The sequence below is a fragment of the Sphaerodactylus townsendi genome, linkage group LG03, assembly GCF_021028975.2.
Source record: "Sphaerodactylus townsendi isolate TG3544 linkage group LG03, MPM_Stown_v2.3, whole genome shotgun sequence".
Classification (NCBI taxonomy): Eukaryota; Metazoa; Chordata; class Lepidosauria; order Squamata; family Sphaerodactylidae; genus Sphaerodactylus; species Sphaerodactylus townsendi.
In genome coordinates, this window is record NC_059427.1 from 51,305,485 (window position 1) to 51,320,507 (window position 15,023).

General features: G+C 42.8%; 1 protein-coding gene across 2 annotated transcripts in view; it reads left to right on the forward strand.

Moving 5' to 3' along the window:
• PODXL2 (podocalyxin like 2) overlaps positions 1-15,023 on the forward strand; it is a 73,131-nt gene that overhangs the window by 20,817 nt on the left and 37,291 nt on the right. For both annotated transcript variants that reach the window (XR_007243821.1, XM_048488414.1), the window contains exon 2: positions 8,406-8,690. Coding sequence is in view for 1 of the 2 variants with exons in the window: in XM_048488414.1 (XP_048344371.1) it covers positions 8,406-8,690 (285 nt within the window). In the remaining variant the exon portion in view is untranslated. The remainder of the gene's footprint in view (positions 1-8,405; positions 8,691-15,023) is intronic.

Sequence of the window (15,023 nt, forward strand, 5' to 3'; positions counted from 1 at the left end):
CCCTTGGGCTTCTGATATGGGTACTTTGCCCTCAAAGTATTTTTAGTATTAAGAGGTTTCTGCTTTACAGTCCACTAGTCAATCTCACTCATATTATTCTATTAAATTACTTAGGACCTTTATTCTGTCTTCTGCTAAGTATCTCAAGGAAGTGTGTCTTCCTTGTCCTTTCCCTCGGTTATTCTCTCCACAACCCTGGGAGGCTCAGAATTTGCCAAGGTCACCCAGTGAGGTTTGGAACTTGTAGCTTTGAGTGAGTTTTAGAATTTGTATCTGGAACTTGTAGGCCTAGTCTGCCATTCTAACTACTGTATTATACCATGCTGCTTCCCAATTGAGTGTGTTTCTTGTGTCAACCAAGTGGTTCTCTCTCTTGGTTGCCTGGCTGAGGTTTCTTATTTTAGCTCTGTTTTATGTAGTGGGCAATCCTAACTTTGCAAACACAGCAAGCAACACAGACTGCTATAGTTAGTTCAGCTCCTGCTGTTTGCCTTGTGTACAGAAAGCTGGCTTTCCATTGTACAGCTTTCTAAATAGCTGTTAAGGTAGCCCTGGCTGATTACACATGGAACGCTTACATCGGGACTGTTCTCTGTGCAGTGGTCTTGCAGTGGACTCTCCTTGCATTTTTCCTGTTTACACATGAGGAGGCAATTCATAGGCTGCATCACAGTTTGTCTGTTGGCCTCTCCTTCTCCTGGTTCTCTTAACTCCACCTATTAATGGCCTTAAAGGCCCAGAGCTCATCACATCAAGTGCCAGTACTAGAGCTGATATTCTCTTCCTACCTTCCATTCCCTTCCTTCCCTACACAGTCTGGCTTGTTTTAAAATAAAGGTTTGTCTGCTTGCTTGCGAGGTTGGATTTAGCCTCATTCTGTTTATTTTTGCAGTTTGCAGAAACCCTGGTTGGGGTGTGTGTGTTTGTGTGCGCGTGTGCGTGCTTTGACTAGCGTTCCCTTTCCCCAGGCAGAGTGCTGCTTATATTGCCAGGCAGGAAGAAGCAGACCTGCCTGGATGGGACTGACAGCTGGTGCTGGAGAGTGGAGCGGGCTGCCAGGAAGCACAGGGGGCCAGCATCCAACGCACTCTCCACCAAGCTGGCAACTGGAGCCCAGGCTCCTGGCCTGCAGAGCCTTGCCCTGATGTGGGAGGAGAGAGGAGGGGAAAGGGGAGGGAAGCAGCTGCCTTATGGAGCATGGCCGGGGGAGGGGAGTGTGTACCGGATGCCAATTCTCAGTCATCATAATATCGATACATCAATAGGAGCATTTGGAGAATTGGGAAGGAACTGACAATATGAGGGGGGTGAGGGGGAAGGCATGCAAAGCAGCACGAGGCAGTGGGAAGGTTGGCCATAGGTGGAGGAAAGAGATCCAGGGCAAAGCTGTGCTTAGTGGCAACTCTGTCCTGCTCTGGCGCCAAAGCCAGAAATTAAAATCTGGCGCCAGAAATTAAAATCATGCTACAAGTGGTTTCACTTGCTGTGGAGAAAGCAGAAAGTGAAAGCGTGGCTAGAGTAAATAATCCAAGTAAGAAATCTTGCTACAATAGACATTTGCCTCCACCAAGCAGCAAACACCTTATGTGTATTCGGCCCCTGTTTTCTACATAACCCTTTTAGGCCATGTGCCCACAGTACCTAGCACCTTTCTCAGTGGTTCTCTAACCATCTAGCTCCTTTGTGTGCTATTCCATCCTCCTTCTCAGCAACCCCCTGCTGAGGGCTAGCTCAGGCCCCTAGCAAGGCCCCAGTCTTAAAGCCTCCTGTCTCGTTCAGTCCTTTTCCTTGACAGGTGGTTCCCCAGGCAGGCTTCCTTTTGGCTCCACAGCCAAGCTAGTGTTTCCCAGGAGTTCTGTTCTTCGCTCTGTTCCTATTTCACTGCTTGGGGGACACCCTACATCTGCTGTCCCTTGGGAATGAACCTCCCCCATCTCCTCACAGCTGTTAGCCTGAAGAACAAGCCTGCCTTTCTTTGACTGTCATCCTGGGTAGAAAGTATGCTACAATCCTACTGTGTAATCTTCTTGCGCTCATTGCTGGCATTTTGGTGTCCTTTTTATTCCCCAGTAGCTTATTTTACAGCCGGGAGGAGGGGGGCTGACCTCGGCTGCACCCACTTTTGCCAGCTGAATTCTGTGAGCAGTTCCCACAATCTAAAGCTGCCTTGACTAGCAGCCTGTCACAGTCTCCTCTCTCATTCCTCACTTCTCCTCCTCGCTGTGGCGTGATATGACTATTAAATAGTCAGGAAGGCAGTTTAGCACATGCATATATCACTTTTTCATGGTGACCCCTTGTGATAAGTCTAGCTCATCTTGGCCATGCCCAAATTGACAGTATTGGATTCTGTTTTAAAGGTGCCCAGCTCCATTTTGGGAGGCGGCAAAGCTCTGTTGCATACATATGCAAGGGACATTTTTCATCTTTAATTCTGTCCGTGGCATATGATTAGTTTCCCCCATTGGCCCACCTTTGAAGCATGCCGTGTGGCATTTCTTATCATCCTGTCATTGTGCCCAACCCCCAGCACTATTCTTAGCATAAATGTGTATCGGCTTGCTGCTACCTCTGTGTATAATGGCATTTACAAGCTGCTCCAGGCCTTGAGAGGTATGAAGGTCTAACCAAGTTATCCAAGTAGTTTAAAAATTGCAATGAATTGTGAACTCACTCCTCCTTTATGTTGACTCATAACTAGCAATGGAGTCAAAGTTCAAAATCATAAAATCAATATATGAATTTACCTGGCTCAAAATTTTTAACTTTCTTTCAAGAGGCTCCTGAGTAATTGTTTTCTGCTTGTAATTATAAACAAGAATATTATAAACAGATTTTAGTATATATTAAGTTAAAATTATATGGTAGCAGTATTGCACTTCTGCAAATAAGAAACATGAAGTGCATTTTCTTTTTTTTCTGAGGCAGAAGTAATTTCTCACAATCTGAAATTTCACTACCAGGCAGTAGAGTTTGCATGTTTTTTCCACAGTTAATTCAAATATACAGGAACAGTTAAGGCTGAAGGCGTATGCTCTTGTTGAATCCAAAAAGTGGACCAAAATTGGGCTGTGCTTAGGTGTTCTGTAATTCTAGCTATTGTCATTATTATCCTTCCTTTCTCCCTGACTGGGACCTAAAGCAGTTTATCATGCCAACAACCTTGTTAGATAGGTTGGCAAAGTGAAGGTTCAAACTGAGTTCTAGCTCTAGTTCAGTACTACTGCTACATCATGCCAGCTAGCCATCTTTTGCAGATGCCTTTGAATCTGGTAAGCCATTTTTCATTTGAGATATTCATCACTAACATTAACTGATGCTTACACAGAGATATGAGGTTGGGCTAGATCTTCTCTATTTTGGTGGGGGCCTGGATGCCATCAGCCACCATTTTGGATTATTTGGCCAATTATGCACAGCAAGGTTCCCATGACTTCAAAGTGAATTAATCAGGGAGTCTTTGTTTTGGGGCATGTTTGGCACTATTACCCAGGGACATTGTCCTCCCAATCTATCCATCTAGCAGTTTTGCAAAATCAGATTTTTCTGAAGCAGCATTTTACTTTTACTGGCACTTCCACTTCCAGAAGCTCTTGACATAGCCAGAGGTAAATTCACACTCAAATAGAAAAGAGAACATCATCTTGAATGGATTCTGATTCTGTAGAGTGCTGTTGCAGTGACTCATGCTTGCATTTCAGATACTGTAGTTTTATTTACAGCTAAGGATAGTACACATCTTGAAGGGTTTAAACTGGGTAGACAGTTTAGTGTTTAGAAAGAGTAAACAAGTCGCTGGGAACTGAAGCTCTAGCAGTAATAGTATTAGTTCTCCTGAAGGTCATGTTCATAAATGGTGCCTGATCTCCACACTACAGAGACCGGTTTCCCTGGAGAAAATGCTTGCTTTGGAGGGGGGACTCTAGAATACTGTACTCCACTGAGGTCAAATGATGAAGGGAGGGGAAACTGCGCCCTCCCCGAAACGCCTCGCCCCCGAAACGCTCCCAACATGTCTTGGCCCCACCTCCCCACGTGACTGCAATGGCAGCACCCGGGACAAGCCGCCCTGGATGTCCCCATTGCAGCTACGAGCCTGCTGAGGTCCCTCTCCTTTCTAAGCCTTCTCTTCTAAGCCCTTCTCTTCCATTCCCAAATCTACAAAAAAAAATCCCATGCTGGAACTGGCAACTGTATTTAAATCTATTACACAGCAATCACGAGGAAGAGAGGAGAATTGGAGCCAACAGATCTGATTTAATAGAAGAGAAATGCAAAAGGTCTAGTCCACAACTGTTCTGTACTTACCTCTGAGGTATGTCTTTGGGAGAAAATTGTCTCCAGTGTATTGATTAATGGAATGTGAAACCATATTAGGTTTGTCCAATGGGTCCCTAATAGGATTTCCACCAGGAGATTTGTAAACACCATTCCTTCTTCCTTGACTAAATGCGGCTATACATAATTTGGATGAAAATGTTACAATAAAAGCTGAGAATCTCTGACTTTTTAAAAAACTACTGGCTGTAGAAAATGTCCAATCAGTGCTCCTCTAGTTCAGCTTGTCCAAAAAGCAGAACACGACTGACCTCACCAATAGGTATGATATGAATCTTACTGCAGTTTTCCTAAGAACTTGTTGGCAGTCCCCCATCATGACTTATACTGATAATGATGGTTTAGATCCCATGAAGGATATTTTTGGGGAGTAACACTTTTTGCCAATTACTACTTCCCACTGCAGACTTCCAGCTCTTCCTTTATGCTGTTCTGGGTGTTCCCTGTCCCCCTCTAGTAGCATTGTGGGGGAGCATATTTTTGTCTTTAGCAGGAATGGGGTGATGAGAAAGTGATGATCCATGTGATGATTCCTCCCTTCTGCAGATATCCTCTGTGGGATTTCTTGGTTGGAAAATACTTGGAGATTTTGGGGATAGAGTCTGAAGGGAGTGGCATTTGGGGAGGGGCTTCAGCAGGGTTTAATGCCATAGAATCCACAATCCACACAGCCATTTTCTCCAGGGGAACTGGTCCTGATCATCTGGAGATCAACTGTAATAGTGAGACATCTCTGGGTGCCATCTGGAGGTTGGAATCCTAGAGCCAGCCCAGTACTCGTAATGTCTCAAAGAGAAAATGGAAGGTTGATCCTGTGGGTAAGACTTTCCTGAGATATTGCTGGCCTGTTCTCAGTATTTACATATGCACAGGTTTCCTTCATAACCACAGGGCAATTTCACATGCTCCATTTTTGACAGGTACAGGCATATATCACAGGACATATCACAGGACTGGAATTGCTATAAATCTCCAGGTGTTTCCCAACCTGGATCTGGCAACCCTATTCCTCATCTCCTGCCAGTGGCCAACAGGAACATGGCAATCCTTGTCCCAATGATGGCAAAAGGTCACTTATATTTTCACACCATCAAACCAAGAGCTTTGGGGATTCACTCTGCCCCTTCAGTGACCTGGGCAGCAAGAAACTATTTTGTCCCCTTTTATGTGATGCCCTACTATGGCAAGGTCCCCAATCTTTCCCAGCTTGTGGCCACCTTTGGAATTTTGAGGAGGGGTGGTGAGTGCCACCCCAAAATGGCTGCCCCAGGAAATAGAATCAATCCCAAAATGCCTGCTGTAGGAGGTAGAGCCAGGTGGACTACCTTCTGCCTCACATCACCTGCAAAGGAGGAAAACCTAAAGGGGGAATGGAAGCATACATAGACTAAGGAAAGCCCAGGTGCTTATGAGCCCTGATCCTCAAGTGGAAAACCCTTTTATTTTAATAAAGGCAACCAAAAAACAAGCCCTGCCTTATATTGCCCCCACTCACTTTCTGTGAAGCTTGGCAGGTGCAAAGGGAAGTGAAGGTGTGGATACAACAGCACCCATGGGCACCATGTTGGAAAACCTTGGCCTATGATATTTCAGGCCCATTGGGGTCAGTTCTTACATAAATGCCATTAGTGAACTGGGTGTGACTGATAACAGTTCTCTGCTAGACAAACTGTAGATCTCACCAATCATAGCAGTTTATTCATCTGATTGAAAGGGATGAATAGGATCAAGCTGCTTGTTTGGATGTAGCTTTTGTGTAAGTGTGTGCATACATATGTTTATTGCACAAAGGTTTTTATAGCTGTCTTGGGGAGGGGAGGGGGGTCTCTTGATGCTGCTGTAGTGCTAATAATACCATGGTGGCAGCTGTTGTGTGAGAACAGAAAAATCCCAGACAAAGTTCTATTATTTCCCCCCCCAGCTTTCTTGCAGACTGAACAAGGATAGTTTTTAAGCAGGAGATAATATGACCTGCAAAGGCATTCTGCATCCTTAATACTGGGGCATATTTTGGGATGTTTTGGCCTCAGTGGCTGACTGACTCAGCCATGTGCAAATAACACTTGGTGAGTTTGTCCATCCCTTGGGATGCCCAGAGTGATCTTGGTTGGCTGTTTTATGCTGCAGTGCTTTCCCCTTCAGAGCTACTAGCTTCTGTCATGTTCCTACTGTCTCTGCTCTTCGTCTTTGTTTAAAGCTGATCTCCGGGTAGCTAATTTTGTTTTATTGATCTCAGATAAGAAACTCAGCAAGGAGGAATGCAGAAGAACACCAAGCAATAAAGTTTCCAAAAATAAAGTGAATCAGTGGTAGAAAGAGTCTCACAGACCAAGCATTAGGCAAGACTCAAGATGGAACCTCCATTTGTCCCCCCTCTCCCCAGAAATACTGATGCTGAAATGCTTTTCCAGAAATGGGAAAAAGTCTTGTCTTGCATATGCATAGGGTCACATCACAATTTAAATACCACTGTGGATGGCTGATACCACTTTTAGAATACTTTCTGTGTTGCTTCTAAAATTCCCAACTGATTTGTATGGAGCAGCAGTGGCGTAGCAGCTAAGAGCAGTGGCTAAGAGCAGGTGCACTCTGATCTGGAGGAACCAGGTTTGATTCCCAGCTCTGCCGCTTGAGTTGTGGAGGTTTATCTGGGGAATTCAGATTAGCCTGTGCACTCCCACACATGCCAGCAGGGTGACCTTGGGCTAGTCACAGCTTTTTGGAGCTCTCTCAGCCCTATCCACCTCACAGGGTGCTTGTTGTGAGGGGGGAAGGGCAAGGAGATTGTAAGCCCCTTTGAGTCTCCTACAGGAGAGAAAGGGGGGTGGATATAAATCCAAACTCTTCTTCTTCTACTCTATCCTGAGCTGCTGGTGCTCCTCCCTCCTTACATGTATGGATTACTGGGCAGTCAAAGCAATCAGGCTGATTTAAGCTCATGCTGTCTTCCCAAGTTACTTACTATTCTACTACTTCTCTGTATTTTATTTCCCATAACTATATATAGGTGTGAAAATTGAACCATGAAGAAAGCTAGCAGGAAGAAATTTGATAAATTTGAAATGTGGTGTTGGTGAAACATTTTACAGTTACCATGGATCACCAAAAAATACAAATAAGTGGCCTCTAAAATGCTAAAATGACTACACTGAGGCTATTTTACTTTGGTCACTTTATGAGAAGAGAAGAGTACTGGAAAAGACAATAATGCAAGGAAAAGTCAAAGGTAACAGGAGAAGAAGATGGCCTAACATGAGATGCATGGATTCAGTCAAGGAAGCTGGGGCCTTCAGTTTGCAAGATGTGAACAAGGAAGTTTGGGAGGTCATTAACATTTAGGGTTGCCATAAGTCAGAAGCGACTTGACAACACATCACACTGTATTTTTAGAAAGAGTAACACACTTCAAGCAATAACAAAGCCCAGTATCTTGATCTCGTACTTGTCAGGAAAGCACAGTTTGGTGTCCAAACGGGAAAGTAGGATCATTATGCAGCCAGCTGGTCTCCATCTTTGACCTCTGTATGTTCAAGGTAGCTGGGTTTTTTCAGTCAATATCACTATGGAATCGATGTAAATAATGGGCTATTCATTTTTCAGGCTCAGTTGGGAATTGGGAAGATCTAAGTTTTGGTATTGGGGCATATAAATGTTTGTTCATGCATGCAAATGTAGCACTTAAACTTCTCTCTAAAGACTGCTTAGGACCATACTAGATCATTGATTTAATGCAGTAAGTATGCTGTTACCTATATGCGATGCAGTGTTCAGAAGTGTTCCTCCCAGGCTGTGGTTCTGTTGCAGCAATATCCCATTCTCCTAGCAATGGACAAACTATATTTTGTACCTGTGAATAATTACATACTTTCTCCAGATAGTACATCTATCACTACTATGATGGCTGTGAAGAATATAATTATTTTTAAACCAGTACAATGGCTTCCTAAGGGCAAAGGATCCTGTGACAATTGTTGTATTTTCATATAATTTAATATAAATTATTTCTTTCACCTCCTTTATGCATCAGTGTTTCTCAATACTAATATGTCTCTCCTTGTTGTTTGTAGCTTCGTTATGCCTTGTTCTATCTGAAGATCTTGGCACTGAGGGTTTGAGCTCCACATCGTTGGTAGACTTCTCAGCAGTGTCCCACATAGAATCTCTGGAATCCAATGAACAGACAAACTTGAAGGTGCCTGAGTCTGACCTTATCCCCAGTGCCCTGCAAGCTGCACCTGGATCAGGCTTTGCCAGTGAGGAAAATGAAGATTCCAAGATTCTTCAGTCCCAGTATTTTTGGGAAGAGGGTGGAGACCTCAACGAGTCCAGCTTGTATCCTGGAGCAACACCAGGTAGTCCATTTATCCCATTTTTGTCTTGAAATATTTCTACCATAAGACCTGCCATTCCATCAATTTCATATGACTGACTAAGAAAATTAATTTTCACGTACTGTCTTCTTTCTGAGACTGATGTACCCACAGCCCACTGGAGATGCAAATTAGGATTGTCCTAAAACAGAGATAAGCTCAGAGCATGGGTCTTCAAACTGTGGCCCTCCAAATGTTCATGGACTACAATTCCCATCAGCCCCTGCTAACATGGCCAAGTGGTAGGGCTCATGGGAATTGTAGTCTATGAACATCTGGAGAGCCATAGTTTGAAGACCCCTGGCTCAGAGGATTGGAAAAACTTTGGGAGGGGCAGAAGGGCTTACAGCAAGTGTCCCCAGCTTTTTGAGCCTGAGGGCCCCTTTGGAATTTTGACACAGAATGGTGGGTACAGTCACAAAATGGCTACTACAAGAGGCAAAGCCAACCACAAATGACAAGGAGGGAGGTTATCCATAACCAGTGGTGGGATTCAAAAATTTTAATAACAGGTTCCGATGGTGGTTGGATTCAAACAGTGGCGCCGCCGCACACACGCACCTCCAGGCCCTATTGGGCAGGGAGGTTGCTTTAGTAACCCCTTCTCGGCACTCAGAAAAAATTAGTAACCACTTCTAGAGAAGTGGTGAGAACTGGTTGGATCCCACCTCTGTTCATAACTCTAATAGTAATGCTTCAGTACTTCAGGCAGAAGCTGTGCTAAGCAGGATGCCTTTTTAAATAAGCATATTGTTTAAAAATAGTTTCTTGTTTACACTCAGCTTACCTTCAGTCAGTCAGTGAAGCTCCTAATGATATGGTGACAGCAGCTGAAAAAAGCAGGGTTTTTTTTTTACTTAAAAAAGGCAGTCAGGTCTCCAGTGCCAATCAGAAGGCCTGCTGGGCTGAAGCCCCTTCTGGCCCTTCCCACATTCTAAAGATACTTAGCAGCACCAGGAAAGGTTTCAGTGGGCACCATAATTGGGGACCTATGGATTAGAGGTTTGCCACTGGATGAAGTGTAAATGTCTACTGTGGTTGCACTCCTTTGCCTCCTGAGAAGCTATTAGACAGAATCAGCGTCCTTCTCTTGTAGCGTTGATTTTAACTAAACTATATAGACAATTTAAATCCATTCAGTTATAAATGTTGTGTTGATAGTTTTGAGGTATAAGTGGTGATAAAATTGTCTGCTCTAATTTCAAGCTTCGTTTTTAAGATCACCAAAACTTTCATTTCATTTCACAAGAGAATGAAATAGACAGTCCTGCCCTAAGCAGAGTTGCGTCTTTCTTCACTGGACCTAGAAGAGTATAACTCTGCTTAGGACTGCACTGGTAATACAATAAAGTACATCTTGCCACATATATATATTTTTCAGGATACAGCTCTAAAGCGGGTTTCCACCACTTAAAGGGAAGCATATTCCATGCATGCAAACAATGTACTTCTTCCTCTGCATTTCATTTTCAGTGTTCCAAAAGCAGTTTGTGTATGTGGTACGGAAGTTTTTCGTTCTGTCTTTATTAAATTATAAAACTTTATTTGGGGTAAGGACCATACACAAGCTGGCTTCACTGCTCCAGCTGCCCCAGTCCTCAAGCCGTTGTTTTTGTTTTAATTTATTTCTGGAGATTGAAAACAGCTCATGGGTCTTTGGGACCAGTTTTTGAATCAAAAATTCTCAGTAAAAATGTTTTCATGCCCCTTCTGGATTGCAACCAACATACTATACTAATCACCTTTTAAATTTCTATTTATCTTTTGCCATACCCTTATAGAAACTAATCCATGGATCCTACTGATGCATCAGAAATTGGCAAAAATGCTTAGAAAATTTATCCAGCTTTCCTCTTCATATAGAAATAATGCCTGTAGAAATAATGCCACCTTATCAGGCCCTTCTTCAATATTTTCCATGATCCCCACTTCAGAATATTACTTTAAGAATATGCTTTGAGATGCCCACCAAATGGGAGAGAAAGTGGGGCATATTCAGGTTTATCTGAGCAACGCAATCCACAACCCAAGGTGGCTGGGGATGGTGCCATGGCTGCACTGCATTGCCTCCTCCAGAGATTTTTCTTGTGGTGTGGAGGCAGAAAATACAGAAAAACCTCCCTTTCACTGGAAAGCCCTCCACAGGGGTCAATGAACTTACACCATTCCAAAGGGTGCTGTAAGTCCAAGCTCAGGCTGCTGTGTGTCTGCCCACAAATCCAGGGTAGAATCCAACTAATGTTGGCTCCACCTCTGGGATGCCTCTGGCATGCCCCTACTGCACCAGTAGAGTTGGCAGTGGCATGGGAACTCTGACACAGTGGCCAGCACTGCGTCAGGCCTTCCAGAGGACCATGATGGCTGCCATCCAGTATATTTGCCCCTCTACCAGAGTAAGTGCCCTGGGGAGGGCAAATCTACCAGCATGTGCCCACGCCACTTCCACAAGACAATTCCCCCTTCATCTGGATTTGGCTGTAAAGCTTACAAGGTAATCCTGTACAATCCTGGTCTGATGTCAGGCACAGAGTATTAAATGCAGTGTGGGGTTGATCTACTGACTGTCCCTTCTCCTGTATTTCCAATTCTTCCCTTGCTTTTATTGTTTCCTCTCAGTGAATTCCTGACCAGCTGGGCTAATGACTGAAGCTGGAAAGTGATATTATTTCTAGCCATGCATCCCTGCTGACTGTTGGTGTGAAAAGATGGTTCCCATGCTAGGATAAAAGCGGTGCTAGTGACAAAACGACATCTTTCAGTTCCTAACTCTCTTGTATTCATTGTTTTCCAGTTCTCATGTTCTCATTCTTGAGAACCAAATTAGGATAAAGAAGGGGGAATAGCAACTTATCCTCTGTAAGAAGCAGCTATTTACATTTATATATTACAATTAGGCACGTTGTTTGACTTCACTGGGGCTTCTGAATCTGTCTTTCCTTTTACAATTCTGCTAAATCCTTCTGGGCTTGGTTCCTGGTTTGAAATATAAACTGTTACGTTTCCCATATGCCTGTTGTTCTTTGCATCAGCGTTAGACACGAACAGCAGAAACAGTGCAAATGTGTGTCTCTGTGGCAGAATTATGAGAAGGGGAATCCCAGCTTACTTGCTAATGCCTGACTCTTAGCGGAAGCCATTTGAGACAGAAAATATTGGACAGGCTTATATGGTAGCAATAAAAGCTCAAACCATTTCTTGTCAGAGGTTGACCATAAGAAATAAAAAAGCACCCTGTGGTTTAACCTGACAGAGGAACTACTGAGCTGGGAGGCACTAGATTCTTATAATAGAACAAGGTTTCATTTAGAAGCCCCAGAGAAACAACACACTTTTGTCTTTGTGTAAAACCATCCAAAAATACAGTAACTTGTGCTCTGTAACTTGGGATCTTGCTTCTAGTCTGCTGGGGCAGGCAGGAGAAAACACTTCTGGCATGACTGCAACGAATAATGCATAGTGGATGTGACATTTGTGAAGACTGTTAATTCCTTATCTCTTTTATTCATCTTGCACATGTACAGGTTGGATAGGAAAACTTATTATTATGACATTTAAATTACTGTTTAGGCAACACTGGTATATGAATGTGGCAGCATAAGACCAAATGAAATTGGTGCTTCCTACACATGGCACTATAAGAATGCTTGCCTGTGCTGGTGCTGCATGCAAATGCCCTAATGTTTTCAAAGTTCTTATTCCACGGAGCAGTGCATATGCTCATGGCACCTTCCGAGATCACAGTTATTTATTTATTTACATCCTGTCTTTCTTCCCTATGGGGACCAAAGTGGCTGACATAGTTCTCTCCTCAATTTTATCCTCACAATAGCCCTGTGATGTAGGTTAGGCTGAGAGTGTGTGACTGCTCAGGGTCAGCCAGAGAGTTTTCATGGCAGAGTGAGGAACTGAACATGGGCTTTCCCAGATTCTAGCAGCTAGTCTGACCCTTTAAGCATTATGCCATGCTCGCTCCCTATCATGTGAAGCTGGCATCTAGTCAGTGCATTCAAATAATATCTTAACTGTTAGGGCAACCCCATGGATCTTCACTGTAGGGTCGATCTTTCCAGGCAGTACATGAGAGATTTTGTATTTAAAATACCTGAACCAAAAATATCTGAAATTCTTTGCTGTATCAGAAAATTTTGTAAGAACTTTTATTTGCCAGGCGATTCCCATCCTGACTACTCCATTTTCCCATTCATGGTCTTTCCCTTGTACTTGGATCTTACTCTGATAATTTGAGGTAAGAAATCTAAAGGTTTCAAACTCTGTCATGTGTGAAATCCTTGAATAGGTTTCCAAGAATAGCTGTAGGAGCAAAGAACCTCACCAGTTTTCAGGCAGAGTTCTTTAACTGTGGATACCACTGCTGAAGAACATTTAATTCATCAAATTCATGAACCATCAGTGCAATCCTAAGCAATGTTGCCCCTTTCTAAACACATTGAATTCAACGGGCTTAGAAGCATTAAGATTGTACTGCAGGCCTCTGACTTTAATTGAAACATTTTCATGCCACCTTTTCATTGGATTTGGGACCCCCAAAGTATTGAACAATCAAAAACATTAAAACAACCTTTAAAAATACATACATGTAAAACAATTAAAACCATAATTAAACAAAAAATCATTAATGGGGAGGGTTATTGAGGGAACATCAAACAAAACAGAGAAGTCTTTACCAGCTGGTAGAAGACAGTGATGGAGGAGAACAGGTGAATCTCTCTGGTGAAGGAATTCTGTAGTTTTGATGCATTTGGATGATTAGTCAGGTTCTTCTACAGCTACAGACAAGTTAGTAATCGGTTGATCAAAAGGTGGTCTGAGGGGCATATATTTTTAAAATACAGAGGAGCCAGATTTACTTGTGCTAAATCATAGATACTCTTGATCCAGAAAAGTGGGTTGGGTTTAATGATTTTAAAGTCTCTTCCAGCCTTCTAGTAGTGTGTAATATTCTTGTACACTTTTAAGTTACTTCCACAAGCTATTGAACCTGTACCTATATTGCATACATCCCCAGACTTTTGCACTCTAAGCCCAAACGTGTTACAAAAATATTCCTCTTGAAATTGGTGAGAATTGCTTTTCCTGATGTGTAACTGGTCACTTGGGAAATAGGCTTGTAAGAAATGTTCATCCCTGTTAGATTTGTCAAAGGCTCTCAGGCAGATGCAGGTTTTTTAGCATCATAATATTTCAACTTTAACAGAAATACATGAAGGAAACCACAAAGAGCCTTGTGTTCTGTGAATATAGGAAGCACTTGTTTATGTGTTTACCCTTTGTACTTGAATGCAACTATATCTACACTTGTGCATCATTATTGACATTATATCCTTATACTACTTTGTCTATTCACCACTGAACAGATTTTCAGAATGAACATTATTCCAGATGGTTATCCATCCAGATACTATGTATTGGTGATACGTTAGTCCCTTATTTAATGTGACATTTAACTATTCAATAGGTTTGTGGGGCCAGAGCCGCTTCTCTGGTCCTACACAGCAAGATTAGTTTTAAGAAAAACTAAGTTAGAAATAAAAGCAAGGCATCTGATATTAGAAAAACAAACAGACTGTTTACTTAGCAGAATTTAGCAAGTTACAGAATGTGAACACTCCCCAGTGCCCTCGAGTGATAGACACGGAATTCAGAACGCTACAGAATACAGATAAGTTACAGAAGGTGACCTCTCCCTAAGGAGGGGCACGCCCCAATACAATGTTTAGAATGTTACAGGAGATTGCCCTCTCCTGGGTGGCTCTCGAAGGAGGCACGGAATTTAGAATGTTACAGGAGGTGACCTCTCCCGAAGGAGCGGCCTTGGTGCTCTCAAACGAGAGACACGGCCAGTAGAGGAAGACCTGAATTTTTGTAGATGCAAAAATAAAGACGTCACATAATCCTTCCCCTTACGTTCCACGTATTATGATCCATATACCTTAAAATCTAATTGGTCAGAATCTGTCTCCTGTTCACGAATAAAGACAACCTATATTTCTACGTCAAACACTACATGCTGTTAGTTTATGGCCTCTATGCATATACAAAGGACTGCCATAAAAACTAGCTCACTGTCTTCAAGAAAAACTCGTTTGGCCGAGTTTGGCTCTCAGAGAGAGCTATGTCCTCAAGGTATGCAGGACATTCTTTTGGATCATAAAACCTCTCTTCAATTCCCCAGCATGAAATGTTAAAACATGATTCTAACAATTATACAATGATTCTAAGACAATAGAATTATAGTGAAATACAAATACATGTAAATATGAATCACTCATTATCCTTTCTCTGTGCTCATTTAAC